The following is a 25820-nucleotide window of genomic DNA, read 5'->3' on the forward strand; positions in this document are numbered from 1 at the left end:
TGGTGTGTTTTGGGGTGTCTATAGCTTTATTTTGAATTTAGGCAGCCTCTCTGCTAATGGATGGGGCTGTGTTCCTGTCTTGCTAGTTGTTTGGCATAGGGTGTCCAGCACTGTAGCTTGCTGGTCGTTGAGTGAAGCTGGGTCTTGGTGTTGAGATGGATATCTCTGGGAGATTTTCACGACATTTGATGTTACGTGGAGCTGGGAGATCTCTTGTGGACCAGTGTCCTTAAGTTGCTTCTCCCTCCGCAGAGACATAGCCCTGACGCCTGGCTGGAACACCAAGAGCCTTTAATTCACACGGCTCAGAATAAAAGGGAGAAAATATAGAAAGAGAGAGAGAGCAGGAGGGAGGGAGGGAGGGAGGGAGGGAGGGAGGGAAAGAAAGAAAGAAAGAAAGAAAATAAAGAGGATAAAATAAAGTTATTAAAATAAAAAATACTTATTAAGAAGAAAAATTTTAAAAAGTAAAAAAAAATAAAAACAAAAAACAAAAACGGGACTGTCAGAACCCTAGGACAAATGGTGAAAGCAAAGCTGTACAAACAAAATCTCACAGAGAAGCATACACATACATACTCACAAAAAGAGAAAAAGGGGAAAAAAATAGTCTATCTTGCTCCCAAAGTCTACCTCCTCAATTTGGGATGAGTCGTTGTCTATTCAGGTATTCCACAGATGCAGGGCACTTCAAGTTGATTGTGGAGATTTAATCCACTGCTTCTGAGGCTGCTGGGAGAGACCTCCCCCTGTCCTCTTTGTTCACACAGCTCCTGGGGTTCAGCTTTGGACTTGGCCCCGCCTCTGCGTGTGGGTCGCCCGAGGGCGTCTGCTCTTTGCTCAGACAGGACGGGGTTAAAGGAGCAGGTGATTCGGGGGCTCTGGCTCACTCAGGCCGGGGTGAGGGAGGGGTAGGGATGTGGGGCGAGCCTGCAATGGCAGAGGCCAACGTGACGTTGTACCAGCCTGAGGTGCGCCATACGTTCTCCCGGGGAAGTTTTCTCGGGATCACGGGACCCTGGCAGTGGCCGGCTGCACAGGCTCCTGGGGGGGGGCGGGGGGAGGTGTGGAGAGTGACCTGTGCTTGCACACAGGCTTCTTGGTGGCTGCAGCAGCGGCCTTAGCGTCTTATGCCCGTCTCTGGGGTCCACGCTGATAGCCATGGCTTGCGCCCGTTTTTGGAGCTTCTCTAAGTGGAGCGCTTAATCCCCTCTCCTTGCGCACCAGGAAACAAAGAGGCAAGAAAAAGTCTCATGTCTCTTCGGCAGCTCTGTGCCTGTCTCTGGAGCTCCTTTAAGTGGAGCGCTTAATCCCCTCTCCTCGCACACCGGGAAGCAAAGAGGGAAGAAAAAGTCTCTTGCCTCTTAGGCAGCTCCAGACTTCTCCCAGACTCCCTCCCGGCTAGCTGTGGTGCACTAACCCCTTCAGGCTGTGTTCGCCCTGCCAGACCTCTCCCTGCGATCCAAAGGAAGCCCAAGCCTCAGCTCCCAGCCCCCGCCTTTCCTGGCGGGTGAGCAGACAAGCCTCTTGGCTGGTGAATGCTGGTCGGCCTCATCCTCTGTGTGGGAATCTCTCCGGTTTGCCTTCCGCACCCTGTTACTGCGCTCTCCTCCGTGGCTCCGAAGCTTCCCCCTCTGCCACTTGCAGTCTCTGCCCGTGAAGGAGCTTCTAGTGTGTGGGAACCTTTCCTCCTTCACAGCTCCCTCCCACTGGTGCAGGTCTTGTCCCTCTTCCTTTGTCTCTGGTTATTCTTTTTTCTTTTGCCCTACCCAGGTACGTGGGGAGTTTTTTGCCTTTTGGAAGGTCTGAGGTCTTCTGCCAGCGTTCAGTGGGTGTTCTATAGGAGCAGTTCTACATGTAGATGTATTTCTGATGTATCTGTGGGGAGGAAGGTGATCTCTGCGTCTTACTTTTCTGCCATCTTCTCTCCAGTCACTTCATTTCTTTTTGTTGCTGAATAATATTCTATTGTATGGATAATTTTATTTATCCATTCATTAGTTGATGGACATTTGGACGTTGTTTCCACCTTCTGGCTATTATGAATAGTGCATTCGTGTACAAGTTTGTATTTGAACATTGGGTTTTAATTCTAGTACCACCTGTTTTTGTAAATAAAGTTTTATTGAAAAATACCACGCCCTAGGCATGGAGACGCTCTTTGTCCAAATGAAGTCAGTCCCTTCAAGCAAAACTCTTTGACCTTATGGCCCGCCTTTCCATCTGGCCAGAACCCGAGAACTATTGCACTGGAGCTAGGACCAGGGACTCGCTTCTCCAAAGTGACCCCTTCCCTTTACACCCTCTACAAGTGAGGAGGGGTAGCAACCCTTGGTATTTTTGAATGGAATCTCCATCATATGAGTGAACTGGTGTGGGGCAGTTGTTGCCCCAGTATCCTTGGCCTGCCTAGAATAGAGCTTCTACCATAAGAGTGGGGGCTGGTTGGAAGAATGAACTGGTCTTCTCGGCTGTGCCACCTGGAAAAGAACTTCTGCAACACAGGGCTGAGGGGCATGAGAAACACCAGCAGCCTGCTTGGCATGAAACTGTAGCCTCAGACTAGGAGCTGGCAGAGAGAGTCTCTGTCTTCTTGGCAAAACATGCCTGACCTCTTGTAACCTGGAGGTGGGGGGGTGGGGTGAGTGCATAATGGAGTGAGTTGTGGCTCAAACCCCATAGACTCTTGCAGTTCTTACGAAGACTTAATATATTTTGTTGAATGAATATTTCTCCATTTGCTTTATGCCCTTAGGACAATTTCCAGAGCCTTTATGTAATTGCTTTTTATAATTTTTACTAGTTAAATTGTTGAAGAGTGGGTCTCCTGAGTGCCTTACTTCACTATTTCTGGAATTCCTGCCTGTCTCGTTTACATTTAAGTGCAAACATTCAAGTAATTCTGACAAAATGATAATACTTGTATATTTCACTCATTATATCTTTTTGGGTTCCCAGTGATTTTTCTTTTTAGTATTATTTTTTACATGTTTTGACACATGGAGCTTGAAGAGTTTAAATTTGGCTGTCCTGTTATGGGGAAGAGAAGCCTACTTTAGGCATGTGTGTTTGCCAGAATAGCCTGCTTAGTATTCCTTTACCTGTACTCTTTTTGAGAGAAAACATGACAATTCTGCAATTATTTCTTTCCATATGCATCATTTGATCGTGAATAATAGCAGATTGTTTCTTTAATCGTAAGTGATAATACTCTGCTTTTCTATGAAAGATAGCTTACATCGTGTTTTTTTCCCTAAAGACTGAAAAGTGAATATAAAATGATAGCCTTTTAGTGGAAATTTCTTGTCACTGCTTTAGTATGAGATAAAAGAAAATATAAATATGTGGCTAGGAAAAACAAGGTAAATTATGATTGGTAACATTATTTGAAAATTTAAATGGTTTATGGAGGAATAAGTTGTATGACAGAGTTGTATGACAGAGTCTGGTGGTTAGTCCATGATAGAATCTTTGGAAAAAACAGACTACTGAGGAATGATTTTCAGAGTGTTTGCTTATTGACTTCATTTTGAGTGTGGAACTTCTATAAGACCCTACAGCATGATCCCTCAAAATCATCTTTATTACTTCTGCTTCTACATAGCAGCCCTGGAAGTGGGCCTTAGAAGTGTCCAAATTATAACACCAGGCTATTATTATGTATGTGTTATTTCTTGCTGGTACTTTAGTGATTCTAAATTTGTGAATTTTTTCCCACATAAAAGGATGAAAATAGTGATTTTTGTAACCACAATACCCCAGGGACCCCCTGGGCAAGTACACTACTGGGCAAGTAGTGTTTTATCTGCTCTTGCATATGGGATTATTGCCCGTTTCTTTTACTGTACTAGAATTAAAGTGGATTTCTACCCATGAACTGTTTTTTTAGGGTGAATGTTATGTCTCTGAGTACTTTTAACCATTCCTATGAATAATTTTAAAAAATATTTTGGAAAAAGGTCATTCTTTTTCATCTCTGTGCATGAACTTTGTTGCAGAGATAAAGCTGTCCATGGATCATCTTTGGAGAGGATTTGCAGATAACAGTGTCTATTGGTGCTGGTGACTACAGCAAGAAGAGTGCCAGAATCTCTCTCAGTTCCTGACTTAAAAGGGCTTAGGATCACAGAAGGTAAGGGAAAGGGTAGTAGCTGGAGTTTCAACAATTTTTATTCTGTTTGTGTTACTGCACCCTCTTCATTGTTCTTCCCCAATCGGGAATGACTATATATTGAATAATCACTGTGTGCAAGGTAGTGCTTCTCTCTCTCTATTTATTCCAAATATACTATTTTATTCAATTCTGAAAGATAGCCAGTGAGGAAGGCATTGCTTTTCCACTAGAAGAAGTAGCCTGACCATAGCCACATAGAGCAGAAGTAGCAGAACTGGAACTTAATTCAGACATCTTATTCCAAGTTGATAACTCTTTTCACTATAGCATAGAGGAAGAGCTGGGGGTGAGGACAAAGGCATCCATGGGATGTAGGAGGGGCCAACGAGAGGAGAGAGATCACACAGGTTCCAGGAAATGAGGGGGAGGTAGTACAAGCATGAGGTAGAGGAGAAGATTTTCCCCTTTTTTATTTTTTGGCATGAAATGCACTCCACTTAGGATCCAAAATTTTAACTTTCTGAATTCTTAGTAAGCTAAGACTTACGTTGTTTACTGATAATGGTATTTCTTAAGTTGATTTCATGAAATTTTCATACTTTGGGGTTTTTATTGTAAAAGTTTACCAAATTTTTTTTTTTTTTTTTTTTCTTTTTTTTCGGTATGCGGGCCTCTCACTGTTGTGGCCTCTGCCGTTGTGGAGCACAGGCTCCGAACGCACAGGCTTAGTGGCCATGGTTCACGGGCCCAGCCGCTCCGCGGCATGTGGGATCTTCCCGGACCGGGGCACGAACCCGTGTCCCCTGCATTGGCAGGCGGACTCTCAACCACTGTGCCACCGGGGAAGCCCCTATATAGTGCTTTTAACTTCTTCAATGCACTTTTCACTGTATTGCATATATAACACAGATGGATTTTTTTTTTAATCCACAAATAAGGTGAAAAAGAAACCTTCAATTCAATAATTTCAGCTTTGGACCATTCCAAAGCTATTAGAACTAGTAAAATTGTCTAGTAGAACTTTCATTGCTCTACTCTCTTCTTGACCCCTCTCAACTAAAGGTGAGAAATGACTGAAAGATTTGGAGGAATCTCCAGAGGAAAGGAACCCAAGAAGGAGAGGCAGGCAAGGACCTGGGCCATCCACAGACTAGATCATTAGTGCCAGGATAATTAAGAATAACGGACTGTATATGTGATTATATCCAGAAGTCCAGGAAGAGATGAAAAAGCGCGGGAAATGATGCATGAGTAGAAGTATTCACAGGACTCTTGTCCTTGTCATTCACTCTACAGGCATTATTGAGCACCTACTGTATGCCAGGTACTTTCAACAAAGGGGATGGATATAGTGATGAACCCCCCAGGCAAGACTGCTACTGTCATGGAGATGGCCTTTTTGAATGGTGAAGACACATAATAAACAAGAACATAAGTAGACAAATCAGATAACTTCTGTTTATGGACTTTTATGAAGTCCATAAACACCAGAATGTGATAGTGAGTACCTTGGGGAGGCCATGCTATTTTAGACAGGGTAGCCAGGGAAGGCCTTTCAGGATATTTGAGCTGTATCCTACAAGAGGAGCCCACCCTATGTAGGTCTGCTAAACAGAATGATGGAATAAGTGAACTCATCAAGTTCAATGCTAGAGGGAGGGCCAGGCCCCACCAGTTGTGTGGTTATTCATTTTGTGTCCTTTTGTGGATATTCCTAAAATCCTCTCCAGGAGCCCTGATTTATTGCCTCTACAATGGGGGTTGCTAATACTGATCACCTTGACAAGGGTGCTCTGAGGAATAATGGGTAAACAATTGTGAGGAGCTATATAAATGCTAAATAATGATCACAGTAATAACCTTTTATTAAAGTCAGCACTGTGATAGGCAGCTCACACTCGGATGCCTTGGCGAATGTGGAAATCAATGTGGCTGCTCCCTGCGTACCCCAGCACCATCCTTTAAAATAGAAAAAATAAATGAGCCAATGATCATGATATTCAGAGTGGTTAGTGATCAAATAACTGTCTTGAGAGAAAGCTGGTGTGTGAAGTATAAAATGGAAATAGCAAGATAATGGCACATTCCAGCCCAGAGCAGGTAGAGGGTAGCTGGTGAATGTAACAGGATGCTTGCTGGTACACACACCACCCGCTGCAGAGTGGTAATTCTAACCTCATCAGGATGAGGCACTGCCACCACCACCAAAAGCACTGGCAGACGGAAAGTGGGATGAGAAAGAGCCGGCTCAGCAGCATCTCTGCCAGCAGCCCCATCTGGCCCTCTTGGCCTTGGCAAACCTCCCCAGGGGGAGGACTGAGAAGCCAGCACCAAGGGGCCCTACCTTGGAAGGGCACCAAGGAAGTGCGGAGGGAGGGAGGGAGGGAAGGAGGCGGGGAATGAGTGTTGCATTTTTTCCTTTCTCAATGAAAGATCCCGGTTCTGGGAAAGACTTCAGTTGTCTTCTTACCAGAGCCTCCCTACGTAATTAGAGATAGGAATCCACTCCCCTAGCTGCACCTCTTCCTTCCCTGCAAACCTCTCTCCAAAATATAACATTAATATCACAGAAAAATTCTTTTTTTGTGGTTCCTATCATCTCTTTAATATAAATGTGCATCATGTGCCCGAACTTTCTTTAGTCTCTCACCTCAGACTGGCATACAACATTGTGTGAAGTACACACACACACACGCAAGCACACACACACACACACACACACATGTATACCCAGGCTCACCCATGTCCTTTGTTAAGCACTGGCTCGGCTATTATACAGTGTCTGTGGAGTGTAGGTCACATAGTGGAAAAGTTTAAATTATTGTTGCTGCTTCTCTGAAAAGCAGGAAAACAACAGAAAAAAGAGAAGACAGTAAAAAAAGAAACCACTTATTTTAAGGCTGATACTAAACACTTTGCTTCATATTGACTGAGCAAGTCACCCCCACCTTTGGACAAGTAGAATGGAGGTGATCTCTGAGGTGCTAAGAGCCCCCAGTGTATACTTCATTTTTTGAGGCTTGACTAGAAATTAGGGAGGTTAAAAAGAATAGGTCAAGATAATCCTAGTCTTCACAAAATTATGGTTTAAATTGGGGTGGGAAAGGATCAAGCGCCTCACAAAAATCTCATTGATTTTAACCAAATGGAGAAAATTTTAAACATTAAACACACTGGAATATTATATCTAAAGAACTTTGGGTGGGCATGCTGCATGGGGCCTAGTAAGTGCTCAGGAAATTTTCTGCACACGAGTAAGGCATTTCCAACCACCAGCATCTCAGGCTGCTTGAACCTAAACTCACTTATTTACATATACCATTTCTTCAAGTGCTCTGTTTCTCAAACTAGTCAATGGAGGAATCTGGGGAGAGCTGTCCTCAGTAGATGTGGTCATCTTCGTGGCCAAATCAGTCTGAATTAAGTTGGTCCATTAGCAGGACTGCCTAAATGGCTTCCAGATTTTGTTTGGTAAATATTTTAAGTGCCTTGTTGATAATGGATTGGCAATAAGGTGGGAGATAAAGTCAGAAGGAGGAAAGGTACCTGCTCAGATCCTATGCTTTTAAATTAAGCTAACTCGTACTCAACCAAATCTAGTGTCAAACTCCAAGTAATAGTTCCCAGTTATTGTCTTGGATCCTTTATTTCACTTTATTTATTTATTTTTAAGTCTCTGTTTCTGCTTTTACCTGACACTTGACTTTCTCAACTCCCTTCTCCCCCAGCTTCTGACTCTCTGCTCACCCCTTTGGACTTGATGAGTAATTTTGTCTTTCCTGCTTTTCACCTTTGGCACTCCTTCGAAAATGGGTTATGTTTATCTTCTGGCTCTTTCTGCTTTTGGCTGCTCAAAACTTTTCACCCTACTCAGCCAAGTTTTGATCCCAGGACCTTTCCCTGCTTTGACCTGTCTCAGTGGCATCCGTGCTGGGCTTAACTCCTCCAGATTGGGGGCATGGGCAAGAGGAGAGATCAAGCAAAGATCAAGCAAGGAAACAGGAAAGGATATCTGGCTCAACTCAAACTGTGCAGGGCCCTGAGGCCTTGCTGGTTGTACAATTTCTGCCTACTTATTCCTCTGCTTTTTTTTTTTCCTCCTCCTGTCTTTGACTCTGTTTCAGTTTTTATTAAGTCTCCACCTTCTAACTGGCTGATCCTCCTCTAGTATCCCTTTGTAAGACTTACATGGGAGTGAAAGTAAGTGATATCCATTAGCCAAAATAAATTTGATAGCCAGGAGAAACTGCTGAATCTTGAGTGTCTTTATAGCACTTATCAAATGCCATTTTACCAGGTTAGTTGGTAAACGGCTGTGGTTTTCCAGAGAGTCCATTGATAGGTAAGTCAGTAAATATTTGTCAAATGAATGAATGAATGCATACTAGTTGTGTAGCACTGTATCAGGTACTTTAAATATTACGAAATATAAAACTTCGTCCTTGGGTTAAGAAGGACATCTTCTCATGCCCATTTACAAAAAGACTGTTTTGAAATATTACCAAGGGCCAGACCAGTTTCACTATTTCTTCTAGAAAACAAGATGTCATCTCTTAATGCACAACCAGCTTCATTTGGGCAAAAGGGAATGAGAGCAAAGCACTGGGTAGGGCAGTAATTGACACCTCCAAGTTAATGGACTGTAGAATTTGAACATTGGATTTTTTATATTGCATCTTCAAAATGCATAAAAGATAAATGAATTGAATGAAGTGAGCACCTGCAGAAATACCACCCATGTCAAGTAATACAACTTTGATATCACCCCAGAAGCCTCTACTCTCCTGTCTGATATAATAATATTTTACTTTTCTTTATAATTTTACCATCTTTACAAATTTCCCTAAAAAGTTTAGTTTTGGGCTTCCCTGGTGGCGCAGTGGTTGAGAATCCGCCTGCCGATGCAGGGGACACGGGTTCGTGCCCCGGTCCGGGAAGATACCACATACCACGGAGCGGCTGGGCCCGTGACCCATGGCCGGTGAGCCTGCGTGTCCGGAGCCTGCGCTCCGCAAAGGGAGAGGCCACAACAGTGAGAGGCCCGCAAGTTTAGTTTTACCCAATTTTGAAATCAAAAAAGATTTAAAAAGAAAAATAGCAATTTGCATGCACATTCAATGTTGGGCATGAAAAAGAAAACTAATTTTTAAAATAAGATTCAGAAGTGTACGATTTCCTACATAGTAGTTTGTACCTCTTAATCCCCTACCCTTATCTTGCCTCTCCCCACTTTTCTCTCCCCACTGGTAACCACTAGTTTGTTCTCTAGATCTGTGAGTCTGCTTCCGTTTTGTTATATTCATTTGTTTGTTTTATTTCTTACGTTCCACATATAAAAGACGTTTACTGTTTAGTTCATTTTTATGTTGGCTGTTGCCAGTCACTCTACTCCTTTATACTTCAAAGGTATTCTTCCCAAAGCTACCTTTGGTCTTACACAAATGCTTTCCTGGACTCAATGGAACTTTGAAGGATACTTAGCTCATCTTGATTAAATGGATGTTGACATTCCATGATCATCACAGTAATTATTCCTAATTTCTACTTTGCTTCAAAAGGTCTCTTCCCTTGCCCCCTAAATCTGTACTTTTAAAATGGTATGTACAACTTTAATTATACTTGACAATGAACTTCTTTCACCACAAAATCTGTTTTATCATGTATATACCCATCATTACCTTCAAATATCCTATTTTTAAGAAATCCCATTTATGTAAGGCTCCCAAAGAGTTATAATATTAGCAATGGTGTTTGTTTTTTTTTTTACTGTATCTGTAATTGCTGTTTGTAATTATTGCAAATCAAATTTGTACAAATTATTAGATCCTGGTTGAATTATCTATCAGACTGGGGTGAAATTGTCCTGTAAACCACTGTATGCTGAACAAATCTACAGAGTAGAAACTGAGATGGAATTTGGATTCCATGGACAATCAAATCAGATGCTGTAGTATTAACACATACTTCGGGTTCAGAATAATCTTGCTAATCACACTTCCAAATTAATCAGCTGTCAGTTTCCATGAAGAAGAGATTTTCTAGTGGGTCCTGGTTAGATGATTTGGGAAGGTTGAGGGCAACAGAGAAAGCTCCTGGTGAGAGGATTAGCTAGAGCACAGGACAGAAGACAACAATGAGAAGGCTATATTTGTAGATGAACTGGACTATAAGTGCTATAATATAAACTTACAATTTTGCCACACTGCTTTGTGACTTATTTTCCTTGATTCAGATTTTATATTTTTCATGATGTAATAAATAGTGAGATCTAGTCTCATTCTTCCATGTGTTTGGATACAGTGAGTAGACTGCTTTGGCTGAATCAATAGTTTCACGCAGGGGAGATTTGAGAAACAATATTGGCAAGAAAAGTTAGGTCAGATTATGACAATCCTTAAAATGCTTATTTTGGACTTTATCCTTCAGAGGTCATTTAGTGTTTGTTTTTAATTGAGAGCACCATGAGGAAAACAGTGTTTCTAAGGGAATAAAGACTCTAGGCAGGGAGATTAGGTAAAATAATATAGCAATAATTCAGGCATTAAGAAATAAGGTTGGTCTAGGCTGGTGATGGTGGCAGTGGATTAAAAAGGAAGGGGTATGGGCTTCCCTGGTGGCGCAGTGGTTGAGAGTCTGCCTGCCAATGCAGGGGACACGGGTTCGAGCCCTGGTCCGGGAAGATCCCACATGCCGCGGAGCAACTAGGCCCGTGAGCCACAACTACTGAGCCTGCGTGTTTGGAGCCTTTGCTCCGCAACGGGAGAGGCTGCGATAGTGAGAGGCCCGCGCACCGCGATGAAAAGTGGCCCCTGCTCTCCGCAACTGGAGAAAGCCCTCACACAGAAATGAAGACCCAACACAGCCAAAAATAAATAAATAAATAAATAAATAAATTTTTTTAAAAAGGAAGGGGTAGGTGCAACATTATAAGGGGTAGAATTTGGCTTCTTTTTCTGTCTTTTCAGCCACTTGGGCTTAATCCTGTTCACTCTCCTTTATTTATTTCCCTTCCCATTTATATTTTCCTTCTTCTCTTGATCCTACTTTTTCTTTACCATTTTTTGTCTCTTTCCTTTGCCTGCATTAAAAAAAATTCTCTTATTACCTTCCTATATAGGATGATGACTGAGTCAGGCAGATATCAAATGGGCGATATGAGTAGAAACTAACCATATGATTCACTAACTAATCAGAATATGTTGGTACTTGTAAATATATACATATATTTAAATATATATATTTACCTTTTAGTTTCAGTTAGAAAGAAGGAAAGAAAGGAAAAAAAAGAGTAAATGGAAAAACGAGAGACAGAGGCTTTCATTTATTCATTCATTCATTCATTCATTCAAGAAGTGCTGTGTTTCCAGAGAAAGAGAGCCAAAGAAATAGAAAAAAAACAACAAAATAACTTATGTTACTGTAATTTTATTATGTATTTCCCCTTTTAACTAGGCTGGATAAAGTAGACTTGCCAGGATGGGAGGCAAAAGACTAAGGTGTGATGGGTAGTTTCCTTGCCCTTGCTTTTTGTCATGTTGTTTGTCTTATCAAAAGGTGGGGTCTAAATCTGTATTCCTAGGCCCCAGTGACTGGCTCAACAAATAGAATGCAGTGGAAGTGACTTTCTGGGACTTCTTAGGCTAGGTTGTAAGAAGCCTGGGTCTTTTGGAACATTTACTCTTGGAATGCTCCGTTTTGGAGCCCAGCCACCACTTTGAGAGAAGCCCAAATCACGGCTTGTCGGTGATTTGGGCTGTCCTCCAGTTGGTAGCTGCAAACAATAGCCAACATCCCCTGTCAGTCATAGGAGTGAAGCATCTTGATGTCCAGCCCCATTGAGCCCACAGGTGATTGCAACCCCAGCTGACATCTGACTGCACTTTCTAGGAGAACCCCAGCCAATCCCAATCAATCCATGGAACAATAAGAGACAAGAATAAACTACCATTTTAAGCTACTAAACTTTAGTGTGGTTTGTTATATAGCAATAGATAATTCTTTCATCAATTGTTTGAAAGATTCATAATGCCATCCAGAATGCATGTATATTTTTTATGTTTTTTTTTTCTTTTAAGGATCACTTTATTATTCATTAGCCATGAAATTGAAATCTGAATTGATCTTGGTCAAAGTCTTAGGAAGTATTTAAGCAAATATTTTAAGCACTATCATATTTTTAGTACTGGTTCAGGATAAAGTGACATAAATGTGCCAAGAATATTGATTTGTAATCAGAAGATGGAGTTTAAATTCTAATTCTGTCATTCATCACTGTGTGACCTAGGGAAAGTTATTTAACATCTCTGATTCCTAGTTTCCAATGCTATAGTGTATTTGAAAGTATTTAGTGTTGCCAGGCAAAACACAGATAGTCAATAAATTTCCATTTCTTTCCTTCTTACGAAAGTCCTCTCTAAGTGCCACCATGCTGAAGCTTAGCACATTATCATACTGCTTGCTAAAACTTAATATTGTTATTATTTATCAAATATTTCTCTTGATAAATATTTCATAGGCTTCTATAGTACTACCTTTAGTAGTGTGGTCTACCTTACCTTTCCTGTGGGATAACTTGTTTAATAGATTTTGGGACTCATTTCTGTTGCTAGATTCTCACAAAGGCAATTTTGTGGCAACCTTCTTTGGGTTTCAAGGACATGACCTTGTCTCACATCTTGAATGTGGTTCCTTACCCTAGTACAAATGTTAATACGTTCAGTGCATATGAAATAAAAATTTTAATTCAGTTCATCATATGTTTATGTATTTAAATTTAAGAATCAAATTGATATAATTGGTAACATTACCCATTTGCTTTGATTTGAGATGCCAAGTGATTGAAAAAAATTTTAATTAAGAAGAGCATTACCTTGCTTATTTGAATTTCTCATTTTTGTATAATTAGGGTGAACTAATTTAATTTGCAGTTATCCTTTTTAACGACTTAAATGGTATCAGCTGAGATATTCAAGACCACATGATTAGTGGAGTTATCCTGACTATTACTCAGTCTCATAGGGTTGGAAAGTACAAGTGCAACTTGTGAAGCTTGGAGATGGCAGTTGCAAGCTTGATCTTTTCTTCATTAGCATATATATTTTTTCTATTTTGTACCCTTCACCTCACTGTAAGCTGCTTTTTGTTTTCCAGAGGAACCACACACTGCATTTGGTGATGGTCGTCCTTTTCTAACTCTGCTCTGATTTTATGTCATTTTCACTCACTGTTCAGCTCACATCTCAGTTCTGCAAAGTATAGGCTTATTATTCATTTGGTGAGTTATGGTAGAAATCCCCAAGGCAATGCTCTTTATGGAGACTGAGTTACCTTCAGTAAATACTTTTTTTGATGATGCATTTTAACGAGGCTTTAAAAATTTTTGACACTGGACTTCTGACTAAAGTAGCTGGAACCTATAGTTTTAGAAAAGAGTTTTTCAAAGTGCAGGTCTTGACCCATTAGTGGATTATAAAATAATTCTTGGGGTTGTGACAATCACTTAAAAACAATGAAACAATATGGAATAGATAATATTAGAATGCACTATATGTAATAAGGGTAAGGTATCATAAAACTTTTTTATTAGTTTTGTGTTTGTATATATATATATACTGGTTTATGATAAAAATTATTCTCTATATTTTTGTGAGTTGCTGTCAAAAGAGTTTGAAAGCCACTGCCTTGGATTTACTTTTAAATTTTTTTAAATTTTTATTTTTTTTAAGATTTTTTTGTTGTGGACCATTTTTAAAGTCTTTATTGAATTTGTTACAGTATAGCTTCTGTTTTATGTTTTTGGTTTTTTGGCTGAGAGGCATGTGGGATCTTAGTTCCCAGACCAGGGATTGAACCTGCAACCCCTGCAGTGGAAGGTGAAGTCTTAACCACTGGACCACCAGGGAAGTCCCCACTGCCTTGGATTTAAAGCTATCTGAAACAATTTTAAAATATAGCAGTTTGTAATGAATCCCCAACAATGTATGTGAAATATAAAAGTGTAGATAGCATTTAGTTACATATTTTAAAGGGATCTGCAGGCCTCGGCATAAGTGGGCATTATCCCAATAAATGATAGGAATCCAAATTATATGTCCCTGGGAGGGTCTGAGGTATCAAGTTACTCATCTAGTCTGTGACATTGCTATTTATTGCCTTGCTACAGTTGGCTGTTGGAAATATTATGTCTTCCCTAGCCAGACTATAAGGATCTAGTTTTCCCAAGCCCTCAGTTTGCCAGAAAGATGGCATCACACTTCTCCCCCATTAGTGCGCCCTGTTCCCGGATGGAGAGCCAGAAAACTTTAACCCTTAACTGCCCTTTTTGCTAGAGAACTTCCTTTTTCTTCCCCACTGGGTCTTAGGAAGATGGAAGGCAGCATTAAAGGGTTTGTTTCATCCACATTATGTGAGTTTGTGTTTTTGTGTGAAGGCCTACTCATTTAGAGGGAGCATTCCATCCCTGGAATTAGAAAATTAATCCTTAATCAGAGTAACGCAGTGTCACATTTTCAGTCTGCTAATGAGCTGTGGAGAGAGATGGCACATCTTCCTCCAGTTGATGGATGCCCCTTTTAGAGGATATATGATGCCCTCACTAGTAGGTTAACACACTTGAGAACCAAAAGAATCCTCACGGCAGGAAGGAGTCCCTTGCTTTTCTGGCTCTTGCCCCTTTAAGTTTCCCAACTTCTCACTTCACAGTCTGCTTTCTCTCCCGTTAAAATGGCTACCTATTAAGCTCATTGGTGGAATCTACCATATTGTGTCACTTAACTTTTACCATCTGCTTATGTTTAAAAAATTTTTTTTCAAAGAAAGCCCTGACCTAAATCCTTTACTCTCCTTTTATAGTGCTTTTATTTTGACCTTACTACTTGCTAAAAATCCACCCACCTCCTTCATCACAGCCTCTCCCTGCAACCTCCATCAACATTTCCCTGTTATTCAGGTTTTTTAAGAAAATAAATGTATTCATTTATTTTTGGCTGCATTGGGTCTAAGTTGCTGCACACGGGCTTCCTCTAGTTGTGGTGAGCGAGTGCTACTCTTCGTTGTGGTGCACGGGTTTCTCATTGTGATGGCTTCTCTTGTTGTGGAGCACAGGTTCTAGGCACGAGGGCTTCAGGAGTTGTGGCATGAGGGCTCAGTAGTTGTGGCTCGCAGGCTCTAGACTGCAGGCTCGTTAATTATGGTGCATGGGCTTAGTTGCCCCGCGGCATGTGGGATCTTCCCGGGCCAGGGAGCAAACCTGTGTCCCCTGCATTGGCAGGCAGAATCTTAAGCACTTTACCACCAAGGAAGTCCTGGGACATTTTTTTCCTTTTACTACATGGGAGAACTAGGAGCTTTCTCCTCTTCTTCTCAAGGAGCTTTCAGATGAATTAATGAAACAAGGTAGATAAATTTGTTACCATCATTAGAATCTCATTATAAAATATTCTCTATAGCTCAAAATGTGGCATAAGGCAGATCCCTATTTAAGAGGAAGAGCCTTATTATAAATTATCTTGAGGACCCTGAGATTGTCCTTAAGAGCAGTGCTATGGGAGGGTATGAGGCACAATTTTGGTCACCACAGTATTTAAGTGGAGAAAGTGAGATGGTCTCCCAAAGAACTGGACTTGATTTTATCCTGAGTCACTCCTTGATTTTAAACTCTTATAATCACAGAATATAAAGAAGGAAGAAACCATGTTCATTCTGTCTCATTTTACAAAGTAGGAAATTGAGACACAGAGGCACGAGGTCATTAAGATCATTCAGTTATTTATTTGGTTACTTGGACTAGGGTGGTTTCAGAAAGGAGGAGAAAAGTGGATGTATCAGTATTTGAGAGTTATTGAGGGACTGTAATAATCAGCATTGACTGGTTGGTGGCAGGCTGCGGGGTTGGACACTGAGAGGGAAGATTCAAAGATGGTGCTTGAGTCTTTAGCCTTAATAACCATGCATTCGGGAGACATTCATTCTGAAGGAGGACACAGGAGGAAAAGTGTATCTGCAGAGAAAGATTGTGAATTCAGACTGGAAATGTTGAGTTTTGAGTGTCTTTGGTAAAATCCAAGACAGTGTGTTACAATTGAATATATACAGGAGGAAAACTATGAGACTATTGGGTTATGGAAGTGTAGTACAGAGAGTATTTCCAAGAGGAAGTTATTATCCATAGCTGCAGTGAGGCCAAGTAAGACAAAGAAGGAAAGGTGTTTATTCGGTTTAACTAGAAGGAAGTCATTGGTGACCTTGACAAATTTCAGTGGAGCAGTGGGGCCAGAGCCAGACTGCAGTGGGCTGGAAATGAGTGGGAGGTGAGGAAGTAGAAAAAGTGAATATAAACAACCATCAAGAAGTCTGGGACAGCCAAGGGGAGGGTAGAAGTAGGGCAGTCCCTGCAGGGGAAGATGTAGAGGGAGGGTTTTATTTGATATGGGAGAGAGCTGGGCATGTTTAAGTACTGATGGTAAGAGGCCAGTTTTTCTACTGAAGTCATTTTTCTCTCCTCTGGCTCCTGCCTTCTGTCTAAAGGTCTGCATAGTTCCTGGAAATCTCAGAGCAGATCTTTTAGGGGCATCAGAATGATCTCTTGCTAATTCATTCTCAACTCTTACCAACCAAGTTTTGTTATTAACTCATAAGCCCACATTCCCTGCTGACTATTTTCCAGATGCTCACATTCACATTAGATAAAAACATCTCTCAAATTTGTTAATGGGGGTAAAGAAAACAAAACTAACCTTCTCACATTTCAAATTGGCCTGTAGATGATTTCAAACTGAGACATGAACATTTTAGACCAATTTTTAAAGATTTGAAGAAATTATTGTTTATGATTAACATTAATTACACATTTAGTCATTGACTTGTTTTATATTTACTTCACTATTATTTATAGACTTAGTAATATATAGCATATGTTTGTCATGGAACACCCAACAATGACCTGAAAGTCTTGTTTTTTAAGTATTTTACAGTTTGAAGATAAATTTGGGGGATTTATGATGATTTTCTATATTTTTGGCACAGTGCTTTCTGCTGTGTCCAAACAGTGTTCTTCATGGTTCAGCTGAAACTTTTTATTGATACCCTACATTCAAATTTCCTTCTATTTCTAAAATAAGTCCTCTGTGAGATTCTTAGTAGGAAAAATGACCCTACTTCCTGCTGTGGAAGTTGAAGAGGCTAGTTACCTTCTCTTGATAACCACTGGCAGCTGAGACGTGGACAGTTGACTTAGAATCAGCCAACAGGTTCTCTCACCAAGGGTGTCACATCCTGGGGGAATGGTAGAAAATTTCAGGGACACTGAGACTCACTTTTTTTTTTTTTTTTGTACATGGATTAGAGTTTCATTTATTAAAGAACTAAACAAATAGTGCAAGATGTGGGTACAAGGCAGTTTTCAATATTTCTAATGGGGGCAGAAAGCCTCACTCCAGGAACAAAAAGATTGTAATATTTGATCTTGACCAAGTTCAGCAGAAAATGAAGTGATAAGCTAAAAACTCTCAATTCTGTGCCCTGCTGGAATTAGGTCCCAAAACAGAGGATTTTCTTTGTGTTTACCATGTGACGTTAAATAAAAATACTCCAGTTGACATAAAACTCCAAAGCTCAGGGCACCCCTAGGCCACACAGCGGGCACCTGCCCCAGAGAGCACCACTGGCCTCCATGGGAAAGCAATGCTTTTACTTCTGACCCTTGGCTGGCAGGCATCTCGGAAATGATCCTGAAATGCTCCCTAGGAGGAGGATTTATGCCCTTTCTGGGTGAACCACTCCCTGGACCCTTATAAACTGGGCTCATTTTTTTCTTTTTTTTACATCTTTATTGGAGTATAATTGCTTTACAATACTGTGTTCGTTTCTGCTGTACAACAAAGTGAATCAGCTGTATGTATACATATATCCCCATATCCCCTCCCTCCTGAGCCTCCCTCCCACCCTCCCTATCCCATCCCTCTAGGTGGTCACAAAGCACTGAGCTGATCTCCCTGTGCTATGCAGCAGCTTCCCAGTAGCCATCCATTTTACATTTGGTAGTGTATATATGTCAATGCTACTCTCTCACTTCATCCCATCTTCCCCTCACCCCCCGCTGTGTCCTCAAGTCCATTCTCTACATCTGTATCTTTGTTTCTGCTCTGCCTCTAGGTTCATCAGTACCGTTTTTTCAGATTCCATATACATTAGCGTATCGTATTTGTTTTCCTCTCTCTGCCTTACTTCACTCCGTATGACAGACTCTAGGTCCATCCACCTCATTACAAATAACTCAATTTTGTTACTTTTTATGGCTGAGTAATATTCCATTGTATATGCGTGCCACAACTTCTTTATCCATTCATCTGTCGGTGGACACTTAGGTTGCTTCCATGTCCTGGCTATTGTAAATAGTGCTGCAATGAGCATTATGGTACATATATCTTTTTGAATTATGGTTTTCTCAGGGTATATGCCCAGTAGGAGACTTACTCTCTTTTTATTTTTTTGAATTTTATTTTATTTTATTTTTTTATACAGAAGGTTCTTATTTATCTATTTTATACATATTAGTGTATACATGTCAATCCCAATTTCCCAATTCATCCCACCACCCCCACCCCCCCCACCCCCCCCATTTCCCCCCCTTGGTGTCCATACATTTGTTCTCTACATCTATGTCTCTATTTCTGCCTTGCAAACCAGTCCATCTGTTCCATTTTTCTAGATTCCACATATATGCATTAATATACGATATTTGTTTTTCTCTTTCTGACTTACTTTACTCTGTATGACAGTCTCTAGGTCCCTCCACATCTCTACAAATGACGTAGTTTCGTTCCTTTTTATGGCTGAGTAATATTCCATTGTATATATGTACCACATCTTTATCCATTCATCTGTCAATGGGCATTTAGGTTGCTTCCATGACCTGGCTATTGTAAATAGTGCTGCAATGAACATTGGGGTACATATATCTTTTTGAATTATGGTTTTCTCAGAGTATATGCCCAGTAGGAGACTCACTCTTGATGATGGCAGCAGTGCTGAGTGCCCAGCGGCAATGGTGTCCTTGGCACTGACCTAACCAGACTGCTCCAGGGAGTTGGTGCAGGCTGTGTCCTCAGCTGCCTGGCCCCTCTGGGTTCCTGTCTCTGCCCTGAACCTGCTTCCTGTTGAGTCACTGAGCTCTCTGAGACCCTTCCAAGAAATTTCTCTTCTGCTTGAGTTACCTGGAGGCAGTTTCTGTTCTTTGCCATCAAGAAATTTGACTGATTCAGAGGGTCACAATGGAATAATAAGGCAGCCAACAGAAGCATTATACTTAGCTAACATTTGTGGACTGCAGGCATTGTGCAAAATGCTTTAAATAAATGATGTCACCAGATCCTCAAAACAACAGGATGAGGCAGGCATATGGGTCTATTCTTTCAAGAATCATCTCAAGGGCCTCCTTTTGTAAGAAAGCTTTTCTAATCTCCATTCCCTCTTGCAAGTAGACTTGAGTCCTCCTCTGTGTCCATTCTATGTCCTATAAAGAGGAGAGGATGGCTGTATGTATACATATACATATATATATATATTTATTTATTTATACTTATTTTTATATTTGAATATTTATATATATTGTACACACATGTACATACACACATATTCTCTTTATATATACAATATTAAATATATAAAGTATGTATAATATACATAATATTATGATGTAATATGTAATATATAATACAATATATATATTTTATTTCCTAGCTTTTTATTAAGCTCTTACTATATGTCAGATACAGTGCTTAGCCATTCACTCACATGATCTCATGTCATTCCCACCAGAACTTTATGAATTAGATTTATTAGCTATTTTACAAAAGAGGAAGTGAGAATAAGAAAGGTTAGATAACATTTTCAAGATATTACCTATGACCTGCAGAGTTGAGAATTTAACACGTTCCATTTTGTTTTGTTTCAAATTCCAAAGCCTCTGCTCTTAACACTGTACAAACTGCCTTCACTGCCTCATTACACTCACATGGAATTGTTTCCTTCTTGTTCTGGACTGAGGCAGAATCTGATTTTACTTGTCTTTTTTTTTTTTTTCCCCTTACTTGTCTAGGAGGGAGGGCAAATCTCCATTTCTTACGGCACTTCACCCAATCCTCTGTCCATGGCAGACATCACGAGTCGATGATTACACTCTGTCCCAGCGAGCTATCTCAAGAATTCCTCTCCCTCTTTTCTACAGGAAGTCACTCCCAGTTAGTTAGAGTTGAATCCTATTGCTATTTCTGACTTAGAACAATGCCTCTCACATAAATGTGCTTAGCAAACTGTTGTTAGAGTGTTGCTATTTTCTTCATTTACAGATGAAGAAATGATAATTAGAGAATTAAATAATAAGCCATTCACCTGGGGATATTAGTGTCTACCTTATTGGGTTTTTTTGTGAGGGTTAATTGAATTAATGCACATAAAACTCTTCAAATAGTGTCTTGGCACAAGGTAACTTGGTTATTAGTACTGCTACTCAAAAGCACACATGTTGTATCCATAGAGATAGGAAGGCAGTTGGTGGTTGCCAGGGGTTGGAGGGAGGGATGGATGAGGTGTGACTGCTTAATGGGTATGAGGTTTCCTTTTGGGGTGACGAAAATGTCTGCAACTAAATAGAGGTGGTGGTTGCACAACATTGTGACTCTACTAAATGTTACTGAATTGTACACTCCCAAATGGTTAATTTAGTGTTATATGAATTTGCCCTCAAAAAAAAAAAAATTCTCAGAGGTTATAGTGGATGGGGCAGGACCAGGGAGATCTGAGAGTGAGGGCTGCTTTTAATTTTGCTCCCTGGGCCCCTTGCTCACCTCAGCTTAGTCCAAGCCCTGGTAATGTAGCCAGAATTTGGACCTAAGCCTTTAGTTCTCTAAATAAAGGGTTCTTTCCACTTTAATATTTTGCTTTAGAAATCAGGGAAAGTCTGTCCTCACTGGTGGGTAGTTGTGATTTGTGTGCGGATAATTTCAGCTGGAGGAGGAGTTGTCCTCACCTCAGGCAGGAAAACAAGTGAATTTTTAAAGCCCTTTATAGTTTACAAAGCAGTTTTAGAGAACAATGGGTTGCAGATAATAGGAACTTACTGTACATGAGTAACCCATCTAATGAGCATAGTCAACATGACTCAAAGAGACGGGTAGGCAGGAAGGGAAGTCTTGAAAGTTTATGGTCAGAAACTTCTCTTCCTGAACTTGGGGTCTGTCTTTGCTGACTGCAAAGGAAAGGCAAAGACTTCAGAATGGTGTCTATTAAAAGCAAAGTGACATCATTCTCCTCCCTGGTCTGTAAGCAGCTCCACTGAGTTTGCTGCGGCATTAGTGGGGCTGGTGACAGCCGCTTAGTCTAGGCTAAATAGACCTTAGGGTACAGTCATGAATTTGCCGTAAGCGTGAAGTGACTGGGAGAGTCCTTGTGAAAACAAAATCTCAGATCTTCCACAGCTAATCTCCTGGCAGTTTGCTTTATTTATAACTGTGTTAAGTGTGTTGCGGCACAACCCATTTTGTAAACACAGTGCTCATTAATAAACAGTAAGATATTAATGAACAGCCACCTCTCATTTTAAGGCAACTTGACATGTAGAACATAGCTAAGAATTAAGTAGCAAAAGGTGGTTTTAATTTATTACATGTTGTTCTTGTCTTTGTGTTAGATGGATTTTGAGGTGGCCTTGAGCTGATTTCTGGTCAAAGGGGAAGCCAGTGTCCATGTCCACCATCTATCTCCTTGTAGCCCTGGCCCTAATGTACCAGTAGAGCAGAGGGGAGTGCACAGGGGTTATTTCTATTGCTTACAAAACCTTAAAAAGATCTTGAAAACCTTTTCAGATATATTTTTTTCTTTCTTTAGGCATAAACCTTCTCCCTCTGCCACTGGAGATATAGAGATAAATGGCATGGTTTCTGCCTCCAAGATCTACCAGTCTAATGGGAAGATGGTCACCGAAAGAGCTAACTGTGATGTAGGTAATAAAGACCATTCTAAGGGGACTAAGTACCAGGTGAGCAGAGGAGAGAGGATATTCAACTCTACTGATCATATTGGGCTTGGGGGTGTGGAATGGGGCAAGATTTGTGGGGGGTTGAGAGAAGAGATAACATTTAAACTGGACCTTGAAGGATTTCCTTGGATGGTGGAGTGGTGGAAGGTTGTGTGTGTGTGTGTGTGTGTGTGTGTGTAATGGGGACAGAGAGGAAGCTTTTGCAGAGCAATGACAGAACACAGAACTCTGAACTTCGTTGAGTTCAGAAAGAGAAAGGCTGTGTGTTGTATGGTTGGAATGTGGGAACCACCTGGAGGGATAGGTTGGGGAAAGAATGAGTTGAACAAATCTTGCATCCTTATTTCATCAGTGAGAAAAAAACAAAGATGTGGAAGAATTAGGTGCCCTGCTCTAAGTTTACCAAGATAAGAATGCAGAGAGTAATGGAAAAATGATGCAAAGGGAAAAAGTGATCTTTTGAGATGCTAAGAATGACAAAGCTTTCTGTATTCCTAGGAATACAGGTGATTTTATCATGATTTTAGACTGCCTAGGTGTCAGAAAATATACCATTGAGGGCCTGTCTGAGCAAAGGTGTTGAAAGAGATGGTGCTTTAATAGTCTGTGCTGCCAGGTCAGCGTGGGCGAAGTGGGCCTTCGGCTTGTGTCATTTGTGATCTTACATAGGGTCGCCGTTTCTTTGGTTTTCATTTTCAGCATTTTTATTTCCAGATTTGTTTTGGTGATTAACTTTTATCACGTTTAGGTGAATTTTAGGTGAGTAACATTTGTGTTTAAATACATTTTGTATACTCTTAAGGCCAATTTCATTAGCCTGTGGTTAATTTTTTCTCCTTGAGGAATGTCATTCTGTTTTTGCTAAGAGACTCAATGGGGAAATTCTACTTTATCACCAGTTTTAAGTACTTTGAGTATTCTGTATCAATTACAATGATATTTGTTAGAATTTAGAAAATGAAATACATGTGCTGAATATTTGCTATTTGCCAATCCCACTGAGCTTTCACTGGTCTCCATCCTGCTCTGTGCCCAACACCGGCTGGGCTTCCTTGCCTGCTGCTATCCAAGGCACCAGCACATCAGAGAGAAGCTCACTCAGCTCCATCCCTCTTTGGGCTTGGGTGACCACTCCCTCCTCTTCTCTCTGCAGGCCTGGGGATGCTATGGCTCCCTCTGGTGTTTCTCCATCCTTCCTCCGTTTGCTGCCCAACTCATTAGATGGGTTACTCATGTACAGTAAGTTCCTATTATTTGCGACCCATTGTTCTCTTAGCCTCCCACAGCCCCAGATCTTTGTAAACTCCTCAATTACTCTGTATGAAAATTCTGCATTTCCTGGAGGACCCCACTGATGCATTATTTAGGTATGCTCAGAGAAAGTATATTGAAGGTGCATATATGATCATTTGCATTCATATAGTAAGTTTATTACATAAACTGAATTTAGTGAGGATACAACTAGGAAACAACTTTTTTCTTTACATTAAAATGTAAGGCAAAACATTTTAAAAATATTCCTACAACTAACAACATGCTTTAGGACTTTTGCTTCTTCACCTCTTGAAAACAGCTCAGGCAGAATCATGTTTGGCTATTATTGAAGAGTTATATTTTCAAGTATTAGAGAACCTAGTTGAATCTTAAAAAATACCCCACACTATGACTCTCCATCCTGCATACAGTTTAAAAGTTTCGCCCACGTTCTTTGCTCTCTCCTCAGCTTAATTCTGACTCAAAGCTTGGGATTTGGCAGTGGGAAGGATGGGCATTAGCTGTACTTTCACTCTTTCCTTTCCTACCCTGTCCCACCGAACCTCCAGTATTATGGAATTTTTTTTTTTTTTTTTGGCCGTGCCACATGGCTTGTGGGATCTTAGTTCCCCAACCAGGGATCCAACCTGGGCCCTGGCACTGAAAGCACTGAGTCCTCACCACTGGACTTGCCAGGGAATTCCCCTGGAATTTTTAAAATATCCAGCGTAAAGTAAGTAAGATACCAGCCTCCCTTATCTGACAAGCTGTGGCTTTTCTGAGTGATTCACTTGAAAGCTTCCTCAGTTGGCTCCAGGCCAGGTGAAAACATCCCTTTCTCATCTCTACATATAAATTCACCTTTGAAGAACTTTCTTTCTGATGACTCTCTAGTTTTCTCTTTCATATGCTGCTGGAGAGGTGAGCAATGGATGAATTTGGCCTCTTTCAATAATTTCTGAGAGGACGTGTCCCTAGATGATAGATGATGATCTGTTTCGACAGCTTTGAGGCTTTAGCTAAAATTTCCTGGTTAGACATCAAGAAATGTCTAATCTCACATCCTGTTATGTTTGCATATTTTAAAAGGCATATTAAGAGAAGAAAAAGATGGTCATTCTGACTGGTGTGAGGTGATACCTCATTGTAGTTTTGATTTGCATTTCTCCAATGATTAGTGATGTTGAGCATTCTTTCATGTGTTTGTTGGCTATCCCTATATCTTCTTTGGAGAAATGTCTATTTAGGCCATCATAGAAAAATCTACAAACGATAAATGCTGAAGAGGGTGTGGAGAAAAGGGAACCCTCTTGCACTGTTGGTGGGAATGTAGATTGATACAGCCACTATGGAGAACGCTAAAAATAGAACTACCATATGACCCAGCAATCCCACTACTGGGCATATACCCTGAGAAAACCATAATTCAAAAAGAGTCTTGTACTGCAATGTTCATTGCAGCACTATTTACAATAGCCAGGACATGGAAGCAACCTAAGTGTCCATCAACAGATGAAAGGATAAAGAAGATGTGGCACATGTATACAATGGAATATTACTCAGCCATAAAAAGAAATGAAATTGAGTTACTTGTAGTGAGGTGGTTGGACCTAGAGTCTGTCATACAGAGTGAAGTAAGTCAGAAAGAGAAAAACAAATACCATATGCTAACACATATATATGGAATCTAAAAAAAAAAAAGGTTCTGAAGAACCTGGGGGCAGGACAGGAATAAAGATGCAGACGTAGAGAATGGACTTGAGGACGCAGGGAGAGGGAAGGATAAGCTGGGACGAAGTGAGAGAGTGACATGGACATATATACACTATCAAATGTAAAATAGATAGCTAGTGGGAAGCAGCTGCGTAGCACAGGGAGATCAGCTCTGTGCTTTGTTACCACCTAGAGGGGTAGGATAGGGAGGGTGGGAGGGAGATGCAAGAGGGAGGAGATATGGGGATATTCACTTTGTTATAAAGCAGAAACTAACACACCATTTAAAGCAGTTATACTCCAATAAAGATGTTAAAAATAAATAAAATAAAATGATAAAATGTAAAGAAAAGAAAAAGAGGAATATAGATGGATGAAAGTGAGAAAAAAAATTCATGAGAAAATAGAGGGAGACAAAAATAAGGGAAAGTGGAGAGAGGAAAAAACAAGAAAGAAGAGCTCTCATCTTGACGTCCTGAAATTCCTGCGGATGTCTTGCTTTGTATTAGTTGATTCTCATTGTAACATTGCCCTTGGATGCTAAAGTGTGATATTTTATTTGGAAAGCATTCAGTGTAGTGAAATAAGTGGTAATTTCAAAAAGAAAAAACCAGACATTTAGGAACACTGTACTAAATTGCTAAAATTTAGTTTTTAATTCTAGCAGACATTGAATTTGTTCCTTTACCATCCATTTCAGCTTCC

General features: G+C 40.6%; 1 protein-coding gene across 1 annotated transcript in view; it reads left to right on the top strand.

The window, feature by feature from the left end:
- The window catches only part of LOC131760835 (ubiquitin carboxyl-terminal hydrolase 10-like), a 91056-nt gene that overhangs the window by 36865 nt on the left and 28371 nt on the right, over nucleotides 1-25820 (top strand). The window contains exon 3 of the mRNA XM_067041069.1: nucleotides 21998-22148. Coding sequence (XP_066897170.1) covers nucleotides 21998-22148 — 151 coding nt within the window. The remainder of the gene's footprint in view (nucleotides 1-21997; nucleotides 22149-25820) is intronic.

The sequence above is a fragment of the Kogia breviceps genome, chromosome 8 (assembly GCF_026419965.1).
Source record: "Kogia breviceps isolate mKogBre1 chromosome 8, mKogBre1 haplotype 1, whole genome shotgun sequence".
NCBI lineage: Eukaryota > Metazoa > Chordata > Mammalia > Artiodactyla > Physeteridae > Kogia > Kogia breviceps.